Source organism: Microtus oregoni, unplaced genomic scaffold (genome assembly GCF_018167655.1).
Source record: "Microtus oregoni isolate MIOR12 unplaced genomic scaffold, Mior012 000031F_ref0000149, whole genome shotgun sequence".
Classification (NCBI taxonomy): domain Eukaryota; kingdom Metazoa; phylum Chordata; class Mammalia; order Rodentia; family Cricetidae; genus Microtus; species Microtus oregoni.
In genome coordinates this window covers 18,140,260-18,162,870 of record NW_024543090.1, presented here as the reverse complement: position 1 = coordinate 18,162,870, position 22,611 = coordinate 18,140,260, and the positions used below count along the sequence as shown (strand labels likewise).

The 22,611-nt window shown below is 44.9% G+C and overlaps 1 protein-coding gene across 2 annotated transcripts; it reads right to left on the bottom strand.

The window, feature by feature from the left end:
* Window positions 1-3,878: 3,878 nt before the first annotated feature.
* Tmco5a (transmembrane and coiled-coil domains 5A) lies at window positions 3,879-17,896 on the bottom strand. Of its 2 annotated transcripts, XM_041679316.1 has the most exons (11): window positions 17,862-17,896; window positions 16,828-16,977; window positions 16,310-16,433; window positions 14,810-14,860; window positions 14,064-14,135; window positions 10,744-10,800; window positions 10,249-10,308; window positions 9,761-9,825; window positions 8,717-8,774; window positions 6,636-6,676; window positions 3,879-4,077 (listed from the first exon to the last, which is right to left on the bottom strand). In XM_041679316.1, the coding sequence occupies exons 1-11, from the start codon at window positions 17,894-17,896 to the stop codon at window positions 3,879-3,881; spliced, it is 912 nt and encodes a 303-aa protein (XP_041535250.1). The 2 variants fall into 2 exon arrangements, with proteins under 2 accessions (XP_041535250.1, XP_041535251.1); XM_041679317.1 differs by lacking the exon at window positions 10,249-10,308.
* Window positions 17,897-22,611: the final 4,715 nt, after the last annotated feature.

Here is a 22,611-nt window from a genome sequence, read left to right as displayed (position 1 = left end):
GACCTGCCTCAAGCTCACAGCAAGCACCTAGGAGGTTTGTGTGGTCCTTTATCAGGAGTTTAAAAATATCAGTGACGCTAACCACTGCACCTTAACTCTACCTTAACGTCTCTGCTTCTGAACATCACAGCGTTAAGATTTCAAGCCGCTTAAAGGCAGCGTAGCGGGCGTCAGAGGAGCAGGCATTCATCTTAACGTTTTCTTTTAAGAATTCTGAAGTCGCAATGTGTGGAAGTGCTTTTTTCTTTTCCACTCTTCTGAGTTTTGAATGTATGAGGTTAGTGAGTGTCGACTCCCCTCACCGGGCAGAACTCTGGTACAGGGTTCCTTTACATCGCCTTTCTGCCGGCCAAGAAGGGAGTCCAGAACACAACACGGGCAGCCTAGTGGGAGCAAAGTACCAGGTTCAGGGAAGGAAGGGCCAGTGTGGTCTGTAATGCAGACCCTCCAGGGCTCAGCCTGGTGTTTGGTCTTACCATTTAGGATACAAGTCAAAGTTACAGCTCCATACAATTTAACAGGTTAAGCTGCCCACCCTCATTTAGGACAGGACCTCACTTTGTAGCTGGCTAGCCTGAAACTTGCTGGCCTCGAACTCATGGAGATCTGCTTGCTTGTGCTTCAGTCTTTTAGTACTGTGTGGTCCCTTCCACTGAAAACATTAACCCAAGCTGGGTGGTGGTGTCACATGGCTTTAACCCGAGCACTCAGGAGGCAGAGGCAGGCGGATCTCTGTGAGTTCGAGGCCAGCCTGGTCTACAAGAGCTAGTTCCAGGACAGGCTCCAAAGCTACTCGGAAAACCAATATATAATGTGTGTGTATACACAATATATATACCCAAAATATGAACCAGGAGCTCACAGTTTCGGCTAGACTGGCCACCAAGCCTCTGGGATCTGCTTGCCTCTGTTTGCTCAGCCTTGGGGTCACCGACAGGTAACACAAGTGCTAGGCCAGGGATTCGAACTCAGGTCCTCATGCTTTCACGGCGGGAATTTTACCACTGAGCCATCCCTTCAGCCTTATATTTCAAAAATATTTTATTTTTTAATGAATTTCTTGAGAATTTCATTTTACATAGTGTATTTGATCCTATGTATCCCGCAAACTTCTCCCATAACTCTTCCACCCAACTGGAGTTTTATTATTCTATCCAAGCCTCCAGGAAGGCCAGTTTGTATGCCTAATGACTTGTTTTTAATTTTTTGGTAAGCGGGTCACTAACAGTGGCAGCTGACCTCATGGTTCAGCCTAGCCCACGGATCTGATATTACCGCCCATCGGGCATCGTCACTGGGAGTTACTCCCTTCCCCGTCATGACCCCTTGTATCTGTTTTCCTCTCTCCTCTCCTCAAGGACAGACACTGTGCCTCCCTTGTTGGAATTTCCAACCTTAGTTTCACAAAAGCTCTTTTTTTAATTCTTTTTCCTCCTCCAGACAGGAGCGAGACAAACACAGGATTTGGAATAATTATTTGGGAATTTAGGGATGTAGAGATGTTGCCTACACAGCCCAGGTAAGAGCAGCTGTGGAACTAGATTCGTGTGTGACGACAGACAGAAGACTAGTCTAAACTGCCTTTAGTACGTTTTCGCCAGGGGCGGCATTTTGGAGGAGAGCGGAAAGTGGATGCAGGAAAGACATGCACCTTGGGCCTGGCTTAGGTGACCGCGTGGATCCCTTTGGATTCCAAGGGCCTAAGAGGAAAGGATCCTGACTACAGGAAACGGGCGGGGAGGTGTTTGGTGGTCTCTTGAGAGCAGGCTGGCTTTAGTCACCAAAAGTTTCCCTAATAGACTAAAAGTTAAAAGCCATCTTTATTCTAAGAGCTTGACCTTGGTGCTAACGATTTGGGTAGAGGGAGGGGGTGCCTCGAGCGGAGCCCCTGCGTGAGCGTGTCGTTTCCTGTTCTGTCTGTGTAGACGTGGCACAGAGGGATGGACTCACCTGTCTCTGCAGGGCACCCAGAGGATGGGACCTTAGGCTTCCTCTAAGGTTTCCGGATAGGCATGTCTTTCTCTCCTTGCCTTGTCAGTAGGCATCTTTTTCTACTTACTATCCGGTGTGTCTTTGTTTGTCAAAGGATCCCTGCACCTCGTGTAGCTCCCTTTTCAACAGTGACATCATGTGGTCTCAAACAGCAATAGCAGTGGCCTGTGCTGGCTCCAGTTCATTCCTGGCCAGCAGTGAGCTCTTCAGAACTCTCAGGGGTGCGGACACGGGGGGGGGGGGGGGGGGGGCGGACGGGGGGGGGCGCACTTTAGGAGGGAGTCTGAACATAGCCACCCTGTTGTAAGGCACTCAGGTGCTTTGGCGGTTCTGGAAAAGTAAGGGCTGTGGCCATGTGGAGACGACCCTGAGCTTCAGAAGTGGGTTGTGTGCGGTTTAGAGTCCTTGTTTATTGCCGCTCTAGAGACCTGATTAACGATGCGATTCTTATCTTGCTCGGTCTGTAGGAATTTTCAGTATCTCGGTCTATGATCTTGTGGCCGTCTAAGTTTCCTTGTGGGAAGACAGATGGGGCTCCAGCTTTTGGTTTGTTTAATTGCTGGAGTTGCGTGATTCTGGGAATGTCTGCCTTTGCTTGTCAAGCATTCCTCTCCCCATTTCTGGAAACACAGACTCTTTTCCTGTGGGAAACACACTGTGTACAATGTCTCTGGGCCGGTTCCCTCAGCTATTTCTCATACATGGTCTCTGATGGAGGACAGGGGAAGGGATCCAATGTCCTGCTCTATTAATCTCCTGCTTCCTCCAGCCAGGAACTCTGAAGTTCCAGTCAGCTACTCTGAAGCCCACTGCTTTGGCTCAGCTGCTTGGCAGCTCCCAGGATTTGTTGGTCTCTCTTCTTCAGCTCTGAAGTTACAGGCGTGGGGGCCGGGGCTTTGAACTCAGATCCTCATTCATCCACAGCAAAATGCTCTTACCCATTGAGCCAGTTCCCAATGCCTCTTTCCCTTTTTACATCCTCCCATAATCCCTAACAAGGAATTGGATAGACGCTTTAGGACTGACCAATCAGAGAGTCTGTCCTGCTGCTCACAGTGATGGTGGGGCAGGAGGTAGATGATTTACCTCCGATGGGCCAGTCCGTGTTCTCTGGGTTTTGCAACTAGAGCTATTGGCAAAGATAGTTTCCTTTTGCTGAGGTTGCTAATTGGGTAGTGTAGAATTTCAGGTGCTGACAGTCAAATTAAAAGGGGGGGGGATGATCAAAGAGAAAGGAAGGCACATGAAACCCTGATGACATTTTGAGGTTTCTTCCAGCCTTGCCTCTTATAATCTCTTACAGTCCCAGATTCTGGTTGTTTGACTGTTGTCTTTACTATTGTTATTATTATTATTCTGGAAAGAGAACTTTCCTATAGTGCCTCTGCTCATCTCGAGCTCCTGGTCTTCCTGCCCTGTCCCTGAGTATCCGATGGGACAGGTGGGACAGCACAGCCCAGCCTGTTGATGGATACACCTTCTAGGTCAGTTGACACAGCTTTTGATTCTGATAGAAGATCAACTCTGCGTCATGTATTGTGTTGGGTTTTTCTGCATTTCAGGGATACTGGTCATTAGATTTTGGAGATTCACAGAACTCATTGGTCAGTTCTAACTTTACAAGTATCTATAGAACTCTGAAATTAGCCAGGTTTATCAGCACGGTGTACCGTTTGTTCGTTTTATCCATTCATCCAGAGACTCATTGACAGAGTTCTTTACTGGGCAAGGCTAATCTTGAAAAAGTAACACGGAGACAAATGATCACCAAGTAGGCCAGCACCAGGGGGAGAACTGAGGAAAAACCTCTACCCTCCACAATTTCGCCACCTCCTGTCTCCAAGCCTGTGTCCCTCTTGCCTTCTGCTGCCTACGGACACTTGGGATCAGTGCGGTAACATGTCTCCTGTCTCAAGTGTGAGGGACGGGAAGAGGAAGCATCGCAGCTTCCACAAGACGTCCCTGCTCAGGATCTTGGGAAGCGCGTTGATGAGGAGGTCGGGGTTTATAAAGCTTAAATGGAAGATCAGGTAACCCAGCAGTCTGATGAAAAACAGCGTGGTAAACAAGAGGGGGCGGAAAACCCTGAAAGAGAAATCCCAGAAACTGTTAATTGGGGTTTATGAAACCCGGGACAGAATAGAAACGCAGACCTGAGAGCCTCTGCCATCTCCATATACCGCCGTCATTCCCTAACACTCCCTTTGCCTACTCAGTTATTCCTTCCATACACTTTTATTTTATTTTCGTTGTGCCATTTATCGCCATGAGACTTCATTTTCTTCCCTTAACTTTTTTTCCAATTATTTTCCAAAGTAGTCAGCTGCCTCTAAGCATGTATGTCTGTGGGCTCCCAACTCCGCCAACACAATTCTATCAGATGCTTAGATTTTGCCAGTCAACAGTTATAAAATAAGAACTCATTTGGCCTCAATTCACATTTCCATGATGAACACTGAAGCTGAACAGCAGTCCCTAGGCGAGTTGGTCTCACGTGTTACCCTCCTCTTGCCCATTTACCTCTTAGGTAGGTAGTTGGTGCTTGTTGACTTATAGGAACTCTTTATATATTGTGGATGTAATGATCTACACTCGCCCACCTTTATAACGTCCTCTGATTCTCAGGTATCAGAGAACAAATACTCTTAATTTTAATAGGAGCTTGTCTGTCAACCCTTTATTTAACTAGAATCAATGTTTAAGTGTGATGGCATATGTCTGTAGCCCCGGCACTTGGGAGGTGAGGCAGGAATGTTATGAATTGGAGATCAGCAGAGTGAACTCCTGTTTCAAAAGGCTAAACAGAAAAACAAAAGGAAGTCTAGAGAGGTACTCCCATTTTTTCTATTCAAAGTCCTTGCAGGCTTTCTAAATATCTGCAAGCTCATTCTTAGCCCTTCATGCATGTACTGCAGTGTGGGGGACCTAATGGGTCACTGCTAAGGAATTAAGTGTGCATGTACTGCATGCATGTCCTTCATGCATGTACTAGCGTGTGGGGGACTTAGTGGGTCACTGCTAAGGAATTAAACATGCACGTACTGCATGTACTTCATGCATGTACTGCATGAATGCCCTTCATGCATGTACTGCAGTGTGTGGTCACTGCTAAGGAATTAAACATAGCAGCAACAGAGTGAACCATGCTGGGCTTTGGTGTTATGGATTAGAGGGCAGCCTGGGGTTCTGGGAGCACTCTGCTCATTGTTTCAGGGATGTCCTAGCTAGGGACACAGGAACATGTAATACTTTATGTATGTGGTAGGAAAGTGTGTTCTCTTTAAGCAAACTTCCCAGGCGATCGGAGTTGACTTTTAAGTACCAATAATTTTAACTGTCCCGATGAGACGCTTTGTAAACCATATTTCACACCACTTTGAATATGTTTCTTTATGTCTTCTTAAGTGGATCACATGGGACAATATTTGGCCTTTTCCTGCACGTGGAGAGGGCTTACCTTACTGAATACTAATTGTTCCTTGCTGTCATGGTGTTTCCCTCAGGACTAACTAACATGTACCCAGGTGTTCAATCTGGAATCCCCATTCATTGAAAAAGTTAAAGAATTGTATTCTGTGCTGGACACCATTAGGGGTTTCTTTCCCCGGATGTTTCCTGTTTAATAGGTCTGCTGTTAGACAGTGGTGCAATTCCATCCAGGGGTTCGGTCCCCCTACTTCCTGTCTATCATAGCTACCGGGAAACTGTGCAACAAGCTACTTCAAACCACAAAAGGGAATCAGGGAGTGAGAGCTACTGCATCTTGATTGAGAGTGAAGACTTCTGGTCCTCATCACAGCTAAGCTGCTAACTTCTGACACTGCAGAGCTGAGTTTATCAGTGGCCTCTGGGTCACAAGTCTCATGGCATTAGAACACAGCCAGTGACACTAGTCTGCCGATGTGTGTGTTTGCATGCACATGTGCACGCATGTGTGTGTGTGCGCGCGCATGTGTGTGTGCGCGCATGTGTGTGTGCGCGCGCATGTGTGTGTGGGCGCGCATGTGTGTGTGCGTGCATGTGTGTGTGCGCAATTGTGTGTGTGAGCGCATGTGTGTGTGTGCACGCATGTGTGTGGGCACGCATGTGTGTGTGCATGCGTGTGTGTGGGCACGTATGTGTGTGGGCACGCATGTGTGTGTGCATGCGTGTGTGTGGGCACGTATGTGTGTGGGCACGCATGTGTGTGTGTGCGCGCATGTGTGTGTGTGCGCGCATGTGTGTGTGTGCGCGCATGTGTGTGTGCGCGCATGTGTGTGTGTGGGCGCGCATGTGTGTGTGCGCGCATGTGTGTGTGCGCGCAATTGTGTGTGTGCGCGCATGTGTGTGTGTGCACGCATGTGTGTGGGCACGCATGTGTGTGTGCATGCGTGTGTGTGGGCACGTATGTGTGTGTGGGCACGCATGTGTGTGCATGCGTGTGTGTGGGCACGTATATGTGTGGGCACGCATGTGTGTGTGGGCGCGCATGTGTGTGTGTGCGTGCATGTGTGTGTGGGCACGTATGAATGTGTGTGGGCACGCATGTGTGTGTGTGCACGCATGTGTGTGTGAGGTTCTCCTTGTTTATATTTTGCTTTATGCCAGCATAGATCCTGGCACCTCAGCTTTTCAGGAAGTTTACTGGAAGAGGCCTGGCTTACCTTTTACTGAATCTTAAAGCCTTTTTGGCGATGGAGCCACCCTGGAAGAAACACCAACAGTAAATAAACAATTTCTGGAAGTTGCCAGATAACGTTAGCGAACAGCAGTTGATTGTTTTATTGACATAAATCTTACAAATTTTTGATATACACACAAACACATGTAATTTTCAAAGATGAAAGTTACTTTGTAAAGATTTATTTTATTCCTTTTTAAACTTCTGTCTGTCTATGTGTGGATATGTGTATGTAGGTTTGGGTGTTCATGGAGGCCAGAAGATATGTCAAAGCCCCAAGAGCTTGGCCTTCCAGATGGTTGTGAACTGAATGACTTGGGTGGGTGCTAAGAACTGAACCTGGGTCCTGTGCAAGGACAGAAAGCTGAGCCATCTTTTCAGCCTTGGTTTACACACACACACACACACACACACACACACACACACACGACTGATATAAACTAGAGAAATAATTATTAATGAGGAAATATTATAGCTGTTAAATGACCTACAAACTGGGCCATCTGAGTCCACATTTCCAGCTCTTTAAATTGCTCATTTGCCTTCTACTTAGCCAAGGGGAATTTTTAGCCCATGGGAATCATACAGACATGTCTTAAGAGAGAAGTTTCAAAAAGACTAATCTCAAAATGAGGCTTTCTGGATTTCTTTCTTTTCTTTCTTCTTTCTTCTTTTTTCTTTTTTTCCTTCTATTTTCTTTTATTTTTCTTTTTGGAGACAAAGTTTCTCTGCCCTAGCTGTCCTAGGCTGGTCTCAAACTCACAGAGACCCACCTGCTTCTGCCTCCTAAGTGCTGGGATTAAAAGTATGCTCCTCCACTTGCCTGGCTGGATTTCTTTGATATCTCTCTTCCAAAATATTTTCTCAGCTCTTTTATTGCCTTTATAAAGTCTCCTTGATATCAAGAGTAAGAGAAGTTCTGCCCACATTTTGAAGCCAATAGAACTGGAATCAGAAACTGGAAATGGGTTCTGTAGCCTGAGGGTGCTGGAGGGCCCTAGTAGGTGCTCAGGACACCTACCTCTTGGGCAGCCTTTCCTGCATGAAGGAATTTAAACATCACTGGCCAGTGGGCCCTCATGGGATTATATGGGCTTTGGGAAGACAAATCTGTTTTTCTCTGATTGTTGCTAAAAAAGAGTCCATCGATGGACTTCTGAGATTGCATAGGACATGTGAGCGTAGTTCAACAGAAACAAGTATCTGGTGGATGCCAGGGCCGTAGTAATAGTCTCTCTTATGGAAAGAGATGGCCTTTTGTTTCTGAGATTCAAAACCAAACAAATGGCACTGAGTTCAATACCCAACAACCTCATGGTGGTTCACAACCATCTCTAGTGGGATCTGATGCCCTCTTCTGGCCTGCAGGTGTTTATGCAGATAGAGCACTCATATACATAAAATAAATAAATCTTAAAACGAACAAACAAACAAAGCCCCATTTATTTTGACTACATGAAAACTTCATTGATTGTCAACCTTGGCCTTAAGGCCAGTGTAACCCAGTATGTAACCTGTTGGCGTGAGACAGCAAGAAGGCTAAAAGGACTGGTAACCTCCTTCCAAAAAGGTCCGTGATTTCAGACCAGGCTTGGCCTGTGAGCTGGTGACTTCATGATGCTGACTACGAGCAGACACTGAAGTGGGACATGCACAAGTCTGACTTCCTGTGATTTAACTTGCAGAACTACTCCAGCTACACACTGTTAGACACCTGGTGCCCTGTGTTGTGGAAGATTCAAGACTGTGCTGGGAGGCACAGAAGAGCATTTTGTGATTATAGGAGAGAAAGGGTGTGTGCTGTGTCTGCCTCCTCTATACAGTAATTCATGTTCCGTTAATGTTTCTTCCAGCTTTCGAAAGGAACTCTTTGGTCTTAGGCTGTCTTTTGAGTGGGTAAAATGGGAACAGACAATTGCTCCTTTGCATCTTGGTTGGGGGTGGGTAGAGTTGCAAATGTTTGCTAAGGGCCGTGAGAAAACTGGGCATCTATTTGGTGACCCACAGTTCCTAGAAATGCCCTTGGTAAGTCAAGGTACTGAGCAAAAGGAGGGGGATTCTTACCTTATTAGCTAGGCAGTTAGTCTTTTCTCTCGCAGAATCCATGCTTAATACTTTTGATCTAGGAAGAAAAGGAACCACAAAAGAGATTGAGCAAAATATTCAAATATTCATAACATAGAGGACGGTTATTTAAAAGGTGCCTTATCCCATAGTGTCGCCATGACCTATAGTTATTTAAATAAATTTAAACAGAAAGCCAGCTCCTTGAACACATTACCCATTTCCAAGTACTCAGAAGTCAGTCAGTGGTGGATAGAGGCCTCCAATAGGAGGCATAGAAAGATCTGCCAAAAACTCTGTTCCAGAACCTCAGCTTAACAATGAAGTCCCAGTCTAATGTCCAACAAGCATCTAGAAAGACCAGAGGGTTTTCTTCAGGATCAAGAGCCTGCATGTCCTAGGACCTGGCTTTTGGAAGGAAAGGCTGCCATTTGTAAGTGGCTGATTTAGAGGATTAAGCAGTTTTGGCTTCCTGTTGTTGAGTCAAAGACTCTCCAGAAATTTAATAAACAGAAATGCATATTCATTAAGACTAGCTCCTAAAGAGGGTGAAGGGATGGAGGCAAGGCTCATTGTTTTGGTTCTGTGCTCTGTATCCCTGAGAAGGAGAGCAAGAGCCTTGTCCTTTCTAGTTTTTAGTGTTCAGTGCTCGGTAGAGTTCTAAGTTTTGGAACACATCTCGTCAGTGTCTCCAGGGGTGTAACTCATGAGTCTATCACAACTGGGATTTTATAGTCAGAAGTGAGGATGCTGATGGTTTCAAGTTCATCCTGTGACCAGTAAGGACTACCCCAAGTACCAAGGATTTCAGCCACCAGCACTTTTTAAAATGCGTGCTTATGCTCTTAATATTAACCCAAATGATAGTATAACTGTGGGATAAAGTCATGAAGACGTTTTCAGTAGTCTTTCAAGACTGTGATTCTAATGAGGGCACAAAAGGAGGGGCTCCTCCCGTTCTAGAGGGGACCTAGGCAGAGTTGCCTCTGACTCAGCTGAGAAGGGGTTACCACCAAACCAGCGTGTCCCTCCGTCAATGCTCACACTTCTCTTTCAAGGAATCCGGTCTCTAGCTCTTCTTCTATTCTCTTTAGTGCTTCCTGGTACTTCTTTAAAGAGAATTGAAGGGAGCCACAGTTACTACTTGGGTGCTTAACCATTTTTTCTAAACATACAAGCACTTTTCACCAGACTATACAATGAATACTTGGTATTCCCACAGTCACTCAACCCAAGGACCTTCTCTTCCCTTACTCCTCAGTGGTGGATAGGTTCCCAAGAGTAACTGGGATGAGACACGGAGACACGCTTGTTATTAATTTAAGAACACAGACACTGAGATGGCCTATCAGCAGTTACCAAGAATCAAGGAGCGGTAGGGTGATATGTGCCAGGGATTGATGACCATACTGTTTCTCCCTAGGACCATATTGACATTTTTTTTTCTAGGTAATTATTCCTTGGGCAGCCTGGCTCCGTTTCATCCTGCCCATGAACAATCCCTTTTCTGTCCCTTGCATGAGAAGCTGTACCTTTATGCAGAGAGCTTGATCTTCGCAGAGCTGAGACACAAACATATAGTCTTCCATTATCTGAAAACCAAAGTGGAATCTTAAAGTTTTCTCAGTTTACTGCAGTGAGAGAAGTACCTATGTCCCTCCCACCCCGTTTCTAGGCCCACAATGTAAACTTTTGCTGTATGTATTAATTCATTTCATTTTTGAGCACAAATAAACCATATTTTATAGTCCAAAAGGGAATTATTTCAGGAAATTTGGAAAAGAAGGATATACAAGTATGTGTTAGACACAGGTGTTGGGATATGCTCTGTAAAAATGTTCAATTGAAGAAAACATAGAGGATTGGGTTTATCTTCTTAAAAACAAACAAACCACCATTTAGACCCATTCTGGTCCTGAGTCTGGGAGCTGATGAATCATCAGCCCTTTGAGGGATATACTAGGTTGCTGTGTGTGTGTGTGTTACGTTTCTCCTTCTTGGGAAGAACTTTGAAGTCCTGCTCTTACCTTGCCAAGTTCCTTTTCTTGGTCTTCACAGGAAGATTCCAACTGTTGTAACTTGACCTGTTGAAAGAAAAGGATCAAAAGCCTTCGCAGATGAAAACGCACAAGGCAGGCACAGCGTCTCAGCGATGCTCTGCTGGCTCTTGATGCATCCGTTTACCATTGATGGGGGCCTTACAGCATCCAGAGCTTTGCGGCTGAACAGAATTCTCTGCACAGAGCCTTCATCTTTTAATTTTGCTTTTGAATTATATAGTTTTAAAATGAATTTTCTCAAAAATTATGAGTCCTGAAGAACTTCTCCCCCCCCCCCCGCCCCCTTTTTTTTGGAGACAGCATTTCTCTGTGTAGGCTTGGCTGTCCTGAAACTAGCTCTGCAGTTAGTTTGGTCCAGGACTTTTGCTCGGTATTTTATCCCTCACTATATTCTTAAAACCTAGAGAGAGAGATTGGGGTTCAAGCTGAAGATCAGAAAAGCAAAGCTACCAAGCCACTAGAGAGCTCTTGCTTTTGAAATCTTCAGACAGAAAAGAGAGCCAGTTCCCGTCTCATCTGCCTTATATTCCTCTCTAGTGCTGGTATTAAAGGCGTGCACCACCACCACCCGCCCTCTCTGGCTGACTAGTGTGGCTGCTGGAATTAAAGGTGTGTGCCACCACTGCCTGGCCTGTGTGACTGACTAGTGTGACTGGTGTGAGCCACCACTGCCTGGCCTGTGTGACTGACTAGTGTGACTAGTTTTGCACTCTAATCTTCAGCTTTATTTATTAAAATACAAATAAAATATCACTATACTTTCTTTCCTGTTTTATCTCCTTAACTATTTGGAGAACACTCTTTTATATTGGCCACTATAATAAACTCACTCACTCACTCACTCACTCACTCACTCTCTCTCTCTCTCTACGGAGAGCAAAGATTGGTAAGACCTTTGTCTCCATGAGGAACTTTCAGTATAGTTGGGGACATAACAAAAACGCCATTACTATAATAGTCTGTGTAAGAAAAGGCATTAAAACCAGAACGTGAGCAGCGGTGTGTTAGAGGTGGAGGAGGGTGACGTGAGAGAGGAGTGGCGGGAAAGGCCTCTGTAGTGAGATGACGCTTGAGGGGAGGCCTACATAATAAATCTTAGCCTGAGAGATAGTTGGAAGAAATGTGTTTTATGGGAAAGTTCTTGCGAAGGCTAAGGTCAGAAAAGTAGGTGCACATTTGGTGATCGTGAACAGGTCGATGAGTATGGTAGGTAGAACAGGTAGGAAAGGCTTGGCTAAGGCCTAAATTATCGGTCCTTGTAGCTTCTAGAAGAACTTATAGAACCCCTTGTGACCCTTTGGGGGTGCCGAATGACCCTTTCATAATATAAATACCATCTGTGTATCAGGTATTTATATTATGATTCACGATAATACGATTATGAAACAGCAACAACATAATTCAATGGTTAAGGTCACCACAATGTGAGGAACTGTATTCAGGAGTCAAGAGTGTTAGGAAGGTTGAGAAACATTTCCATAGAGTTCCAAAGGAGTTGTCTAGGTTGTATTATAGGACCCTGGAGCTCGTAGATGGAGTTTGGATGTTCATTCTGATTGCAGCGTGAATCTGGGGAGCGGGCGGGGAACAAAGTCAATTTGTTATTTGAAAAAAACAATTTTCTCCAGGTATAGAAAATGGCTCGTTTAGGAGTAAAATGAGAAGCCAGGAGAATAGTGACGGAGGCTATTTAAATTGCCCGTGTCATGGTGACTTTAGAAGCAGGGGGTAACAGGATAACAGAGGAAGAGGAGGGTTTGCATTTGGGGTATACACTTCTATTCTCGGCTTTATTTTCCTTCTTCCGTCCAGAAGCTGTGATCTGATACCTGCGCTCTGCACAGTTACTTCTCCCTGCTGCTAACAACACCAAGGCCAGTCATCCAGATGCTCTGAGAGCTATTCTTTCAGGCCAGGGATGTGCATCATAAGGTTGGGAGCAGATACCTCTTTCAGCAACTGGCCTGAGTCCTACCAAAAGAAGCAAAAGCCATGCTGTGCATCAGGCAATAATTAAACCGGAATGCCCCGGAACGGACGGCTCCCAGGCCTAGTGACCGTCTACAACAAAGGATGGCGGTAGTTCTTACAAAGGCTGAGATGCTGACAGCCGCCGTTGCCAGACCCCATGTGTTTCCTATTGGTTATGGCTGGGTTACCTGCAGTAAAACTTGCCTGCAAAAGGAAGGGTCTCTGGAGAATACCGATCTCTTGACTGCTTAGACAGCAGGCATAGTCAGGGTCTTTTTTTTTTTTTTTTAACCCTTTCTGGTCTTATCTCCAACTTCTTCCTGTTGCAGCCTCAGACCCACCATTTCCTTCTTCCCTAGGTGTTTTCTACAGGAGCACAGTCAAGCAGGTTTGCCTGCTGACTTTGGACTGCCTGTGTGTGTAGCCCCCAGTGGCCTCTGGTACTATACTGGTCAGCAGAAGATGGGATATGGATTCTATATCCTTCCTCTCTGTTTGCTATCTTCAGCATCTCCATTTCTTCAGAGGCTTCAAATAGTGTTGGTTTTTGAATGCATAGGGAAGTCGGATTAGGACAAAGATGTGATTCTGGAAAAAAATGTCAAGAGAATTTTATCTGCTTTCTCAGTTAAAAAAAAAAAAGTCCCCAACTCTTGTACTTTTGATTAGATAGCTTGTGGTTGGTTTTGGGTCCTTAGATCTGGGACATAATTAGAGAAATGCTTCACATTCACGATGTGTTTATAAAATGAGATCATTAAATAATTTAGGGTCTAATGAACAAACTCTTTTTGGATCGCAATAAATAAATATATCTGATTTGACCTTCAGATGACAATTACCGATCCTAGGTCTGCCTCTATGCATAACCTCAGGCAGACGTCTAAGTAACAACTTCAGAATTGCTAGATAACTCTGTGAGCATTCAGATAGCAAAAGGAGGAAAGAATCTTTCATATGCACCATCTCATCTGTCCTCAAGCTGAGACTGCGAGAGAGCAATGAAACAGCCTAACCACATGCTTAGATTAAGTACCAGAGCCAGCGTTTAGATGGGGGACTTCACTCCCTCAATAGTTTGAACTCATATATGCTCTGTTCTTCCAGACAGAATACAGAATAGAATCTTCTGCAGAGAGAAACTCTTGAGTAAGGGCCGAGGAAAGAGACGAAGACCTCAGTGGCTCTGGCTATGTCAAGTCAGATACAGGCCAAAGCACAGAGAATTTGCAGTGCCTGCAATGATTGTGTCTAACTGGCCAGCTGTTTTCCTGGCCATGTGGTCCAAGCCCACTCTCGGTTGCCTTAGCACTTACCTTGGACTCTTCTTGGGTTATTTTTGGATCATCTTGTTCACATTTGACTATCTTTTGTGATTTCCATGCAAGCTACAGTTTCAGATAAAAAAAAACACATTTCAAATATGGACATAAACACAACAACTGATACTCATAAAAGTAATCCGAGAGGAAAGATATCCTCTGGTGTGTATGGGTAAGAGTGTATGTGTATGGCTATGTGAAAACTTCAAGGACATGATCTTTGGAAGATCCTCAATGTCCTATGTAGCCAGCTTTATTCTACGTGTGTCTTCTTGTCATGTGACCTAGTCAGGGCAAGCAAGTACTTCTTTCTAGCCCCAATTCAAGTTGGGCTACATAGGGTTTCAGGGTGGCTCAGAGTGGGTATCAGTTCTCTGTAATATGAAGAGGGCGGAAGAAGAAATCTTTGGGGATTAAGGGTAGTTGTGTGTGAGCTACAGTCTTAGTTGAAGGTACAATTAACTTCTCGTTAAGGTTCTGGCTAAGCACTTCAACGGAGTATCTATTAGAATCTATTGCCTTGTGACAGAAAGGAGAACTAGTGAGATCATTGAACACCTCATCCACTGTTCCTTTCATTCCACATTTACAGAAATATTCACGGCTTTTTGACTTGAGCCTTAAGCTCAGGAGAGTGGGATCCATGCCAAACTGAAGCCTTTTTTGACACTTTCCTTATCTTGACTCTTTGGGAATAACAATGCTGTGGAGGTACTGAGGACCACAGAGCCCCATCCTACCTTCCTCTGAAGTTCTGAGATGCTGTGAACCAGAGCCTCATTCTTCCTCTCCTGGAGAGAGAAAGGACCAGAATGTAAGTCTGAATCACAGTAACATTGTCTACTGCTATTCGGTTGGTATTCCCATTTCATCAAGCAGTGTTTCCTTGCACAAGTTTGGGCTTATTTGAACAACGTAAGTTGTAAGGAGATCTTGAAATCAAATCACAGGTGAAATAATCAGTAGCATACAAAGGATATAGATATTTATGGTTCCAGCACTAAATATTACCCAAGAAACCCTACTCTCCCCAATTCCCTCCCATGCACAGACATAGTCTTTCTATGCAAAAAGAATTGCTTAAAAGCCTCCTCCCTGAGGACTAGGTTTCTTGGTACCAGAAGGCTCCATGGAAGCTTCCAAATGAGGGAAGCAACCAACAGTCTATCCATCTGTGCCTCCTGTGAATCATAACACCAATCAGCAGGGCAGGATAGCTCCGAAGGTGCAGTCGTGACACTTACACCTTGGCGGTAGCTCTCTAATTGGACTCAAGACTTGCTCAGCCAAAGGGAAATCACGCCAGGTACAGAAACCTAGCAAAATACCCAGGACTAGTGAAGGCATGGATCTTGAGAGAGAGTTGAACACTTCTTTGCTAAACCAGCACGATCATCTTCTAAATGTTTGTCTTTCTACCCACAGACAAGTGTAGTCCTCGCCCTAAATCAAGGAAGCTTCTCTACGAAACAGACAGAGGGCATTACAAAACAACAACAACAACCAAAACCCACCAAAATGCAGAAGTTTGAACCTAGTCCCATCTGATATATCTTTAATACAATTCCTGCACCTAAGGCTCGGGGATCTTGTCAAGAAGGAGGAGCAAAAATTTTAATAGCCAGAAGAGCAAGAACGTTTTTGTGAGGTTGTGTCTTTTAGAGATGTCAGAAGTTATACACATAACATCTCAACAACATGGATCTCTAAATATGACTTGAAGGGGGATGCCACCAAGAGACACACTGATGTCAATGAGGCCCTCGACCCTACACAATGGTACAGTCTGCTAAGAAATACTGAAGAGAAACCGTTCACGCAGAAAAGGGCACACTGATTAGTCATCCAATACCAAATGGTCCGCCTTGAAAAAAATGCATCCAAGTAATGAGATACGGACTGAGCAGGTTATATTTATGTATTTAGTAATATCCACACATATATATATATATGTGACAACAATTATGAAAAGAGTGCAGAGTGGAATATATGTGAGGGCTGGAAGGGAAGAGGGAAATGATGTAATTGTAATTTAAAAAATATTGACAAAAGAAGGAAAATATGCTAATTATATGCTTATATTGACTTTATGTTGAAATGATATTTCAGCTATGTGGGATTCAAGACCTCATCAAGTTAGGATTTAAAAAGACTAGCTTAGCTGAAGGGGGGCCGTGCTCTACAGTGCACATATGGCCAGGATGACGTCATGGACTCGCTTTCTCCGGTGTCATGCTCACAAGTCTGGCTGTTTCTTCCTCCAGCTCCTGCAGAACCCGTTCTCTTTCCATCACAACGTAGTTTTCCTTTTCCCAGTCCTCATCTTCTGCAGGGTCTCTAGTCTGGGTGATCTCACTCTCCAGCCTGGATGACGCAAGGGAAAACCGGAAGGAATCGTAATGGACAGGTTCAGAAGTGGTAAAATCTGGGGCATCTCAGGTTGGAAACACTTCTTTCCCAGGTCCACAGATTCAGGCCATTTCCAAGTCATAAAAAAAGAACAACCTTATACCAGGCCGAACACTCCAGTGTTCTTCAACTCAAGGAAAGCTCAGCCTAATTTTTTAAGTAAGTGCATCTTTAAGCTTGCTGTGTCTGGATGTCCTGGGGGGGGGGGGGCGTCACGGAGTAAAGGATGGTTGTTTGCTACATGGGATAGAGTTCTCTACAGAAAGTAGAGAAGTTGAGGATTTCTTCCTCCTGTCACCACCCCCCTTCTTTCAGGTTGAGAACTTCCATCCTGAAACTTTAGACTCACCTCTGGATTTCATTTTCTTTTTCTTGTATTTTGAGAAGAAGTTCCTGGTTGGCCTCATCAATTCTCTGCATATCTTTTTCAAGGTCCATGTTCAAACTGATAATGTTCTTCTTGGATTGGGCCAATCTTAAGATTTCCATCTTTTCTGACCTATAGGCACAGCCCCCCAAATGAACAAGGGTTGGTTGTCTCAAGAGCAAAACCTCACCAGGTTAGGTAGGCTCTCTAGAAAATAGGTAATTCATCCGCTGTGAATAGGCACACATCTTAATCACACCCTAAACTGTCTCAGTAATTCTCAACCCAGTGAGGGCCATCTTGAGATGCACCTCCATTCTGATTTCAAGAGAAGCTTCACTTCCTTAAATAGCCTCGTGCTGGAGAGAACTGTTTCCCATGGCAACCTTTTCCTAAATTGTTCTCGAAACATGCTTATGCAATACACTTTTATTGACTATTTTTATCTAGGCACCTGCTGCATCACTTCTGAGTGAGTCTGCTTTATTCAGAGACAGAAGTTTCTACTACCATAATAGGGCTTCTCTCCTTCCACCCATGGTTCCCCTTCTCTTTGATTTCTGATTATAATGTTTGAGATTCTCATACGAGGGCCATTTCAGTGACTACATACTTATATTCCAGGAATGTCATTCAAGAGCACAGATGTCTGTTTTGAAAATAACAACTGAATGAAATGGTAACTTTAGGAAGAGTACCGAAGTCAAGGGAGGCCCACACTAAACTTTTACTAGCCTGGGAAAGATTTCATTGACTTGTCTTTGGAGTTCTTAATTGGGAATAGGGTAGTATGGTCCAAGGATTTTGTTTTGAGAGACATGAAGCACGGCGTTGGAAAATATCATGCCTCAGGTGGGGAATTTATAGTGGTGACCACTCCCTGTAGGAGTGGCATGCTTGGATGATGGATTGAGGGGGCAGGAGGGAGAGGTGGCTGGAAGATTAGAGAAGGTATGGCCAGCAACCTGCCTCACACCTGATGCCTGGATGCAGCCTTTGTAGTCTCTGTTACTTACTCATAATCTAGCTGATTTTCCTTCTGTTCTTCCATTGTAGATGCCTGAAATGTCAGCAGAGATGTGGTTATGGACTGCAGAAATGGGCCCATCAATCTCCCAAATAGAAAGTCAATGAACTGGTTCTCTCCCTTCAGAGCCCCTTGGCTGGATATGACAAAACCCTCAGCTTTTTCTTCTCCTCCTCTGACTCTGCATCAGGAAGTGAGGGTGCAGAAATCCACTGGAAAATTCCATAAGCTATCTCGCAAGCAAACACACCTAGAGGCTGTTTGCCATAATAATGCGAGTTGGAAACCTAGACAAAATAGTAGGAAGAAACAGAGGTACTAAGTTTTTCTCAAGTCGTCTTTCTTTCTGACCTGCAGCTTTCTTAAAGGTCTTAGGGTACAGATGTAGGGATATCGCTGCCCTGGAAAGTTATGGGCTGTTCTCTAACCCCTGGTCACTGCAAACTGGGTGGGAAGTGTGTCAATGCCAATCAGGGATGAGAAAAGGAAGGGGAAGGCAACTCCCTCTCTGCCCTCTAGCTGCTTCCCCAAACTTTACCTCCCTTCTATTGATGTGCTGTGGCTTCCTAATCCTGCCCTAGTCGATTAGCTTCCGGAAGACTCTCATCTCTTTCTGGTGGAACCAGAATTTCACAACCTTCCATGGGGTTATGACTCCACAATTGACATAGGATGGTCAGGGAGCCATGTCACAGTGGTGCTGACAACAGTCTCTTGTTAATCTTTAAGAAGTCAGAACCTCTATAGATGTGTGGGCTCTGTGGCTAAGTCTGCTCTAAGCAGGGACAATCTTCAGGGAATCTTGTTTCTAGAAAGTATGAGGGGACAGCCTTTCTAATCATGTCTCTCTGATAAGTAGGGCTTGCTTCCTCCCCAAGCGGGAAGAAGATGGGAAATTTGACCTTGTGGTCACAGTGATGCTGTCATATAACCAACTGATGACCCATTTGTCCTATGGGTATCGAAGAGTAAAAGTGCCAGTGTCTTCAAGAGGGAATGGGACAATTCAAAGCACAAAGTTGACATGCTGAGATGTGTGTGTGTGTGTGTGTGTGTGTGTGTGTATGTGTGTTGGGGGGTTACATTGATTTTATTTCATGTGAAAAGAGAATGGGAATGTTATGCCTAAATCCATGGGTCCCCACAAAAGCCAACAAAGGAGACCGAGTCCCATATGTAAAAGCAAAGAGCCTTTATTTTAATCAAGCTTGCAAACTCGGTCTCTCTGCATGTCCAATGTATTGGAATATTTGGAGAACCCCGAGTTCAATTAGAATTGGGTTTTTATAATAGTAAAGGTGGGGGTGAGGGGGCTCTAAGGTTCAGGACCCCTGACTGGCTGACATTTGTCTAGGGGTGTTCTGGTGAGGTGTGCTGGCAGGTGATCCTATCTACAGTGGTTGGAATGTCAGGCATTTCCTTTGGATGGTCTGCTCTTGGGTGGGAGTTGGGTAATTTCAGCTTGTGGTGTTTTCCTGCTACCAGGTATTGCTTCAGAGTAAACTACGGAGACTCAGGCCTCTTATTAAAATTTGTTGATGGCCGGAGTCCCAGGTGATACTGGTTGGAAGAAAAGAACTTCCTTTGGATGACCTGCCCAGACTTAGATTATCATGGCTGGCCCCCACAGGGAAAACATGAGCAGGTGAAGGGGATGAGGGAAGGCATCAAGTGTGTGGCAAAGGGAGAATACGACAGTTTTAAATGGGGTAGTGCAGAGAGAGCCATGGAGTCTCCTCATGTTTGAAAGCAGTCTGTTGGTGTGTGAAGAGGTTTGATGGACAGGAGGAGAACTTGGGGTGTGCTGAGATAACTGCAGAGTCCAGCAGGTCTAGCAATACCAGCAAGGGACACCAAGGCCCAGTTTTGCCTGCAGAGGCTTATTGGTCCATGCAGGCTTGCTAGGTGAGAGTTTCAGAGATTAAGAGCCCCACCCATAAGACAGAAATTACAAGAGATTTTAACGTTCGTTGACAATGGCCGTGATTGTCTTGGATTAGCCCCACAATGTCTTCTTTTGCAAGCTTTTAGGGAAAAATCATTCACAGAAAATAAAAAAAATACTCATTCTCTATACTGGAACACGTGTGTGTGTGTGTGTGTGTGTGTGTGTGTGTGTGTGTTTGTGTGCACGCGTGCATGTGCGTGCACATCAGCTCTTACTGTATGAGACCAGACAAATTGAGGCCGAAAAAGATTCCATTTTTGTTCTGGGATCCCTTGGGACTTCGAACTTCACTCCAACCCTCGAGAAAAGCCAGGAGCCGCGAGGGGAAGTATTAGTTAATGGAAAAATCCTAGATACACAAAACTCTTGACTGCTACCCATATCCCCACCCATGGTTATACAAAAGACGTTGACCACCTAACTTCCCTTGTCAATTGAGTAACAATGGACCAATCAGATAAGTTTCCAGACAGCCCCTGTGGTAAGCAAAGGGCCAGCAGATGTCCTGAGGAAGTGACCAGGGGACAGTTACTATGGGAGAACAAACCCCCTTAGGCAAGGACAGCCTATTAGAGAATAACAGCTAAACTTTACCTAACCTTTGGCCAATTGTGATACAGACAAGCAACTTTGTACTTTGAAACTGTAATCCTGGGACTGACTGCTTTGTGGCTTTTGTCTTTAAAAATCCCTTACCATAGCAGACAAGGTCCTCCTCCCTCCATCTGCCACGTCAGACTGTGAGGAAGGGGACCTGCGTTAGCCAATATATAATAAACGAGACCTTGCTTTTGAAGAGTGTGGCTCCGTGGTGGTCTTTTTGGGGGTCTCAGGACATAGGCACGGCCACAGCTGATAACTTCCAGAGTGACAGCCACAGAAACCTGTCAGGTTTCAGGTCTCTCCTAGGAGGAGACCACCTTGAGGTGATTTGTGAGCCAGGCCGACTTCTTAACATACTGAAGTTTCTAGCAAAACTATTTGTAAAATTAATGGTCTCTGAGGACCCCCATTACCATCTCCTGAAAGAAGGCTTCTCGTTGCTTTATGAAGCTGTACACCGAAGAGTAATTAAGTAACAGTTCAGGCCAATAGCCTCTCCCAGGAATTGATGGTCGCAAGAGTTCATTAACCCCAGCTGGCTGTAGCTTCACCAGGAGATGCCCGGGACCAAGGTTATTGCAGTTGTTAATGGAGTGGACAGAGACTTTAACTGGGATAAAAATAAAGCCCTGTCTCCTGCCAGGGGAGCCTTTCTCCTTGAGGGGCTACCCCAGCTAGTTGATGGAGCCGCAGGACCCGCGCTTGGGACCCTGCACGGGAAAGGACAGCAGATTGCTACCAATGAGAATCGTTAAATCAAGGTGGAAACAGGGCCTTGGGGGCAAGTTAAGGTTTTTGATCCAAGCCTCTTCCTGCAGATCACAGATGGCTTGATTAACACCCAGTGCAGCGTTCGAAGCAGCTGTTCTCCGTGGTAAAGTTTCTATGCCCTCCCTCTCCAGTGGGAAGAACGGCCGAGATTCATTTCTCGGCTTCTCCCTGCTGTCAGAACTGCCTCTGCCTTTGTGAGTAACTGTTGGGAAACGCTTGCCCTGATTGCAGGCTGGAGCCCCCGCTGGATTTGCTGGGCCTCTGCCCGTTTGCTGTGGGGGCTGGCCAGGTAGGCGCACCTGGGCCCTCGGTGGAAGCTGCGGGGCGCCTCCAGCTGCTTGGTGAGGCCTGCCGGGAATGGAAAAGCTACTTCGTCTGCTCGCCTTGCTTGTCCTTTCTTTGAAGGTCGCTAAATGTGTGCTGGATGCTCTTAGGAGTAAGGCTGGCTTGGAGGCTCATTGCTGGGGGAGGGGCGAAGGCATCATTTTAGAAAACGGTTTCTCAAATACATTGTAACCCTTGGGCGTTTTCGTATTTGTAGCTACAATTATCACACAGATTCTAGGTTTATTTATAAAATCTCTTCGAATTTCCCTTCAGAATACATTTCTAGTACTCAGAAAAGCATATATTTGAACTACTGAAAAGAGAGTGATATAGACTCTCTCTCTCTCTCTCTCTCTCTGTACACACACACACACACACACACACACACACACAATTCTCTCTCTATATATATACACACACACATATATATATGGGGAAGGATAACACTCTCATTTGATCCAGACTGTTTTTTTCTTCTTTTAATTATATACAAGTCAAATTTCAGTGCAATACAGTTTAACATCCAATACATCGAGTTTCAGCTGACAAAAGAGCTATCCATTTCTTTAAAATGAAATTTACTGAGCCATTGCTATTATAGCAACAGTAAACAACTAAAAAGGTTTATCACGGATTTTACCTCATAGCAATAACTCTGTTTTTCAAAATGTATCATTAATTATTCAACAATCTCATAGAACTTGTTTTTAAATTATGATTAATTTTCCACTTAGTCATATGTGCAGGTATTGTGTCCACACGTATGTCTGCACACACCATGTGTGTGTCTGTGACTGCGACGGCCAGAAGAGGGAGTCAGATTCCCTGAAACGGAAGTTACAGATGGTTGCGAGCTGCTCAGTGGGTTCTGGGAACCAAACCCAGATCTTCTGCAAGAGCAATGGGTGCTCTTGATCCCTGAGGTATCTCTCCAGTCTCTCATATAATTTATTTTGATCAAGTCTGTTGCTTAATCTTTTCTAGATCTATCCCCATTCCTCTACTCCCCAACTCTGTATCTTTAAAAAAAAAAAAAACCAACAACTCATCAACTCCATTTTTTCTGCTTATATAATCCTAGATGTAGGGC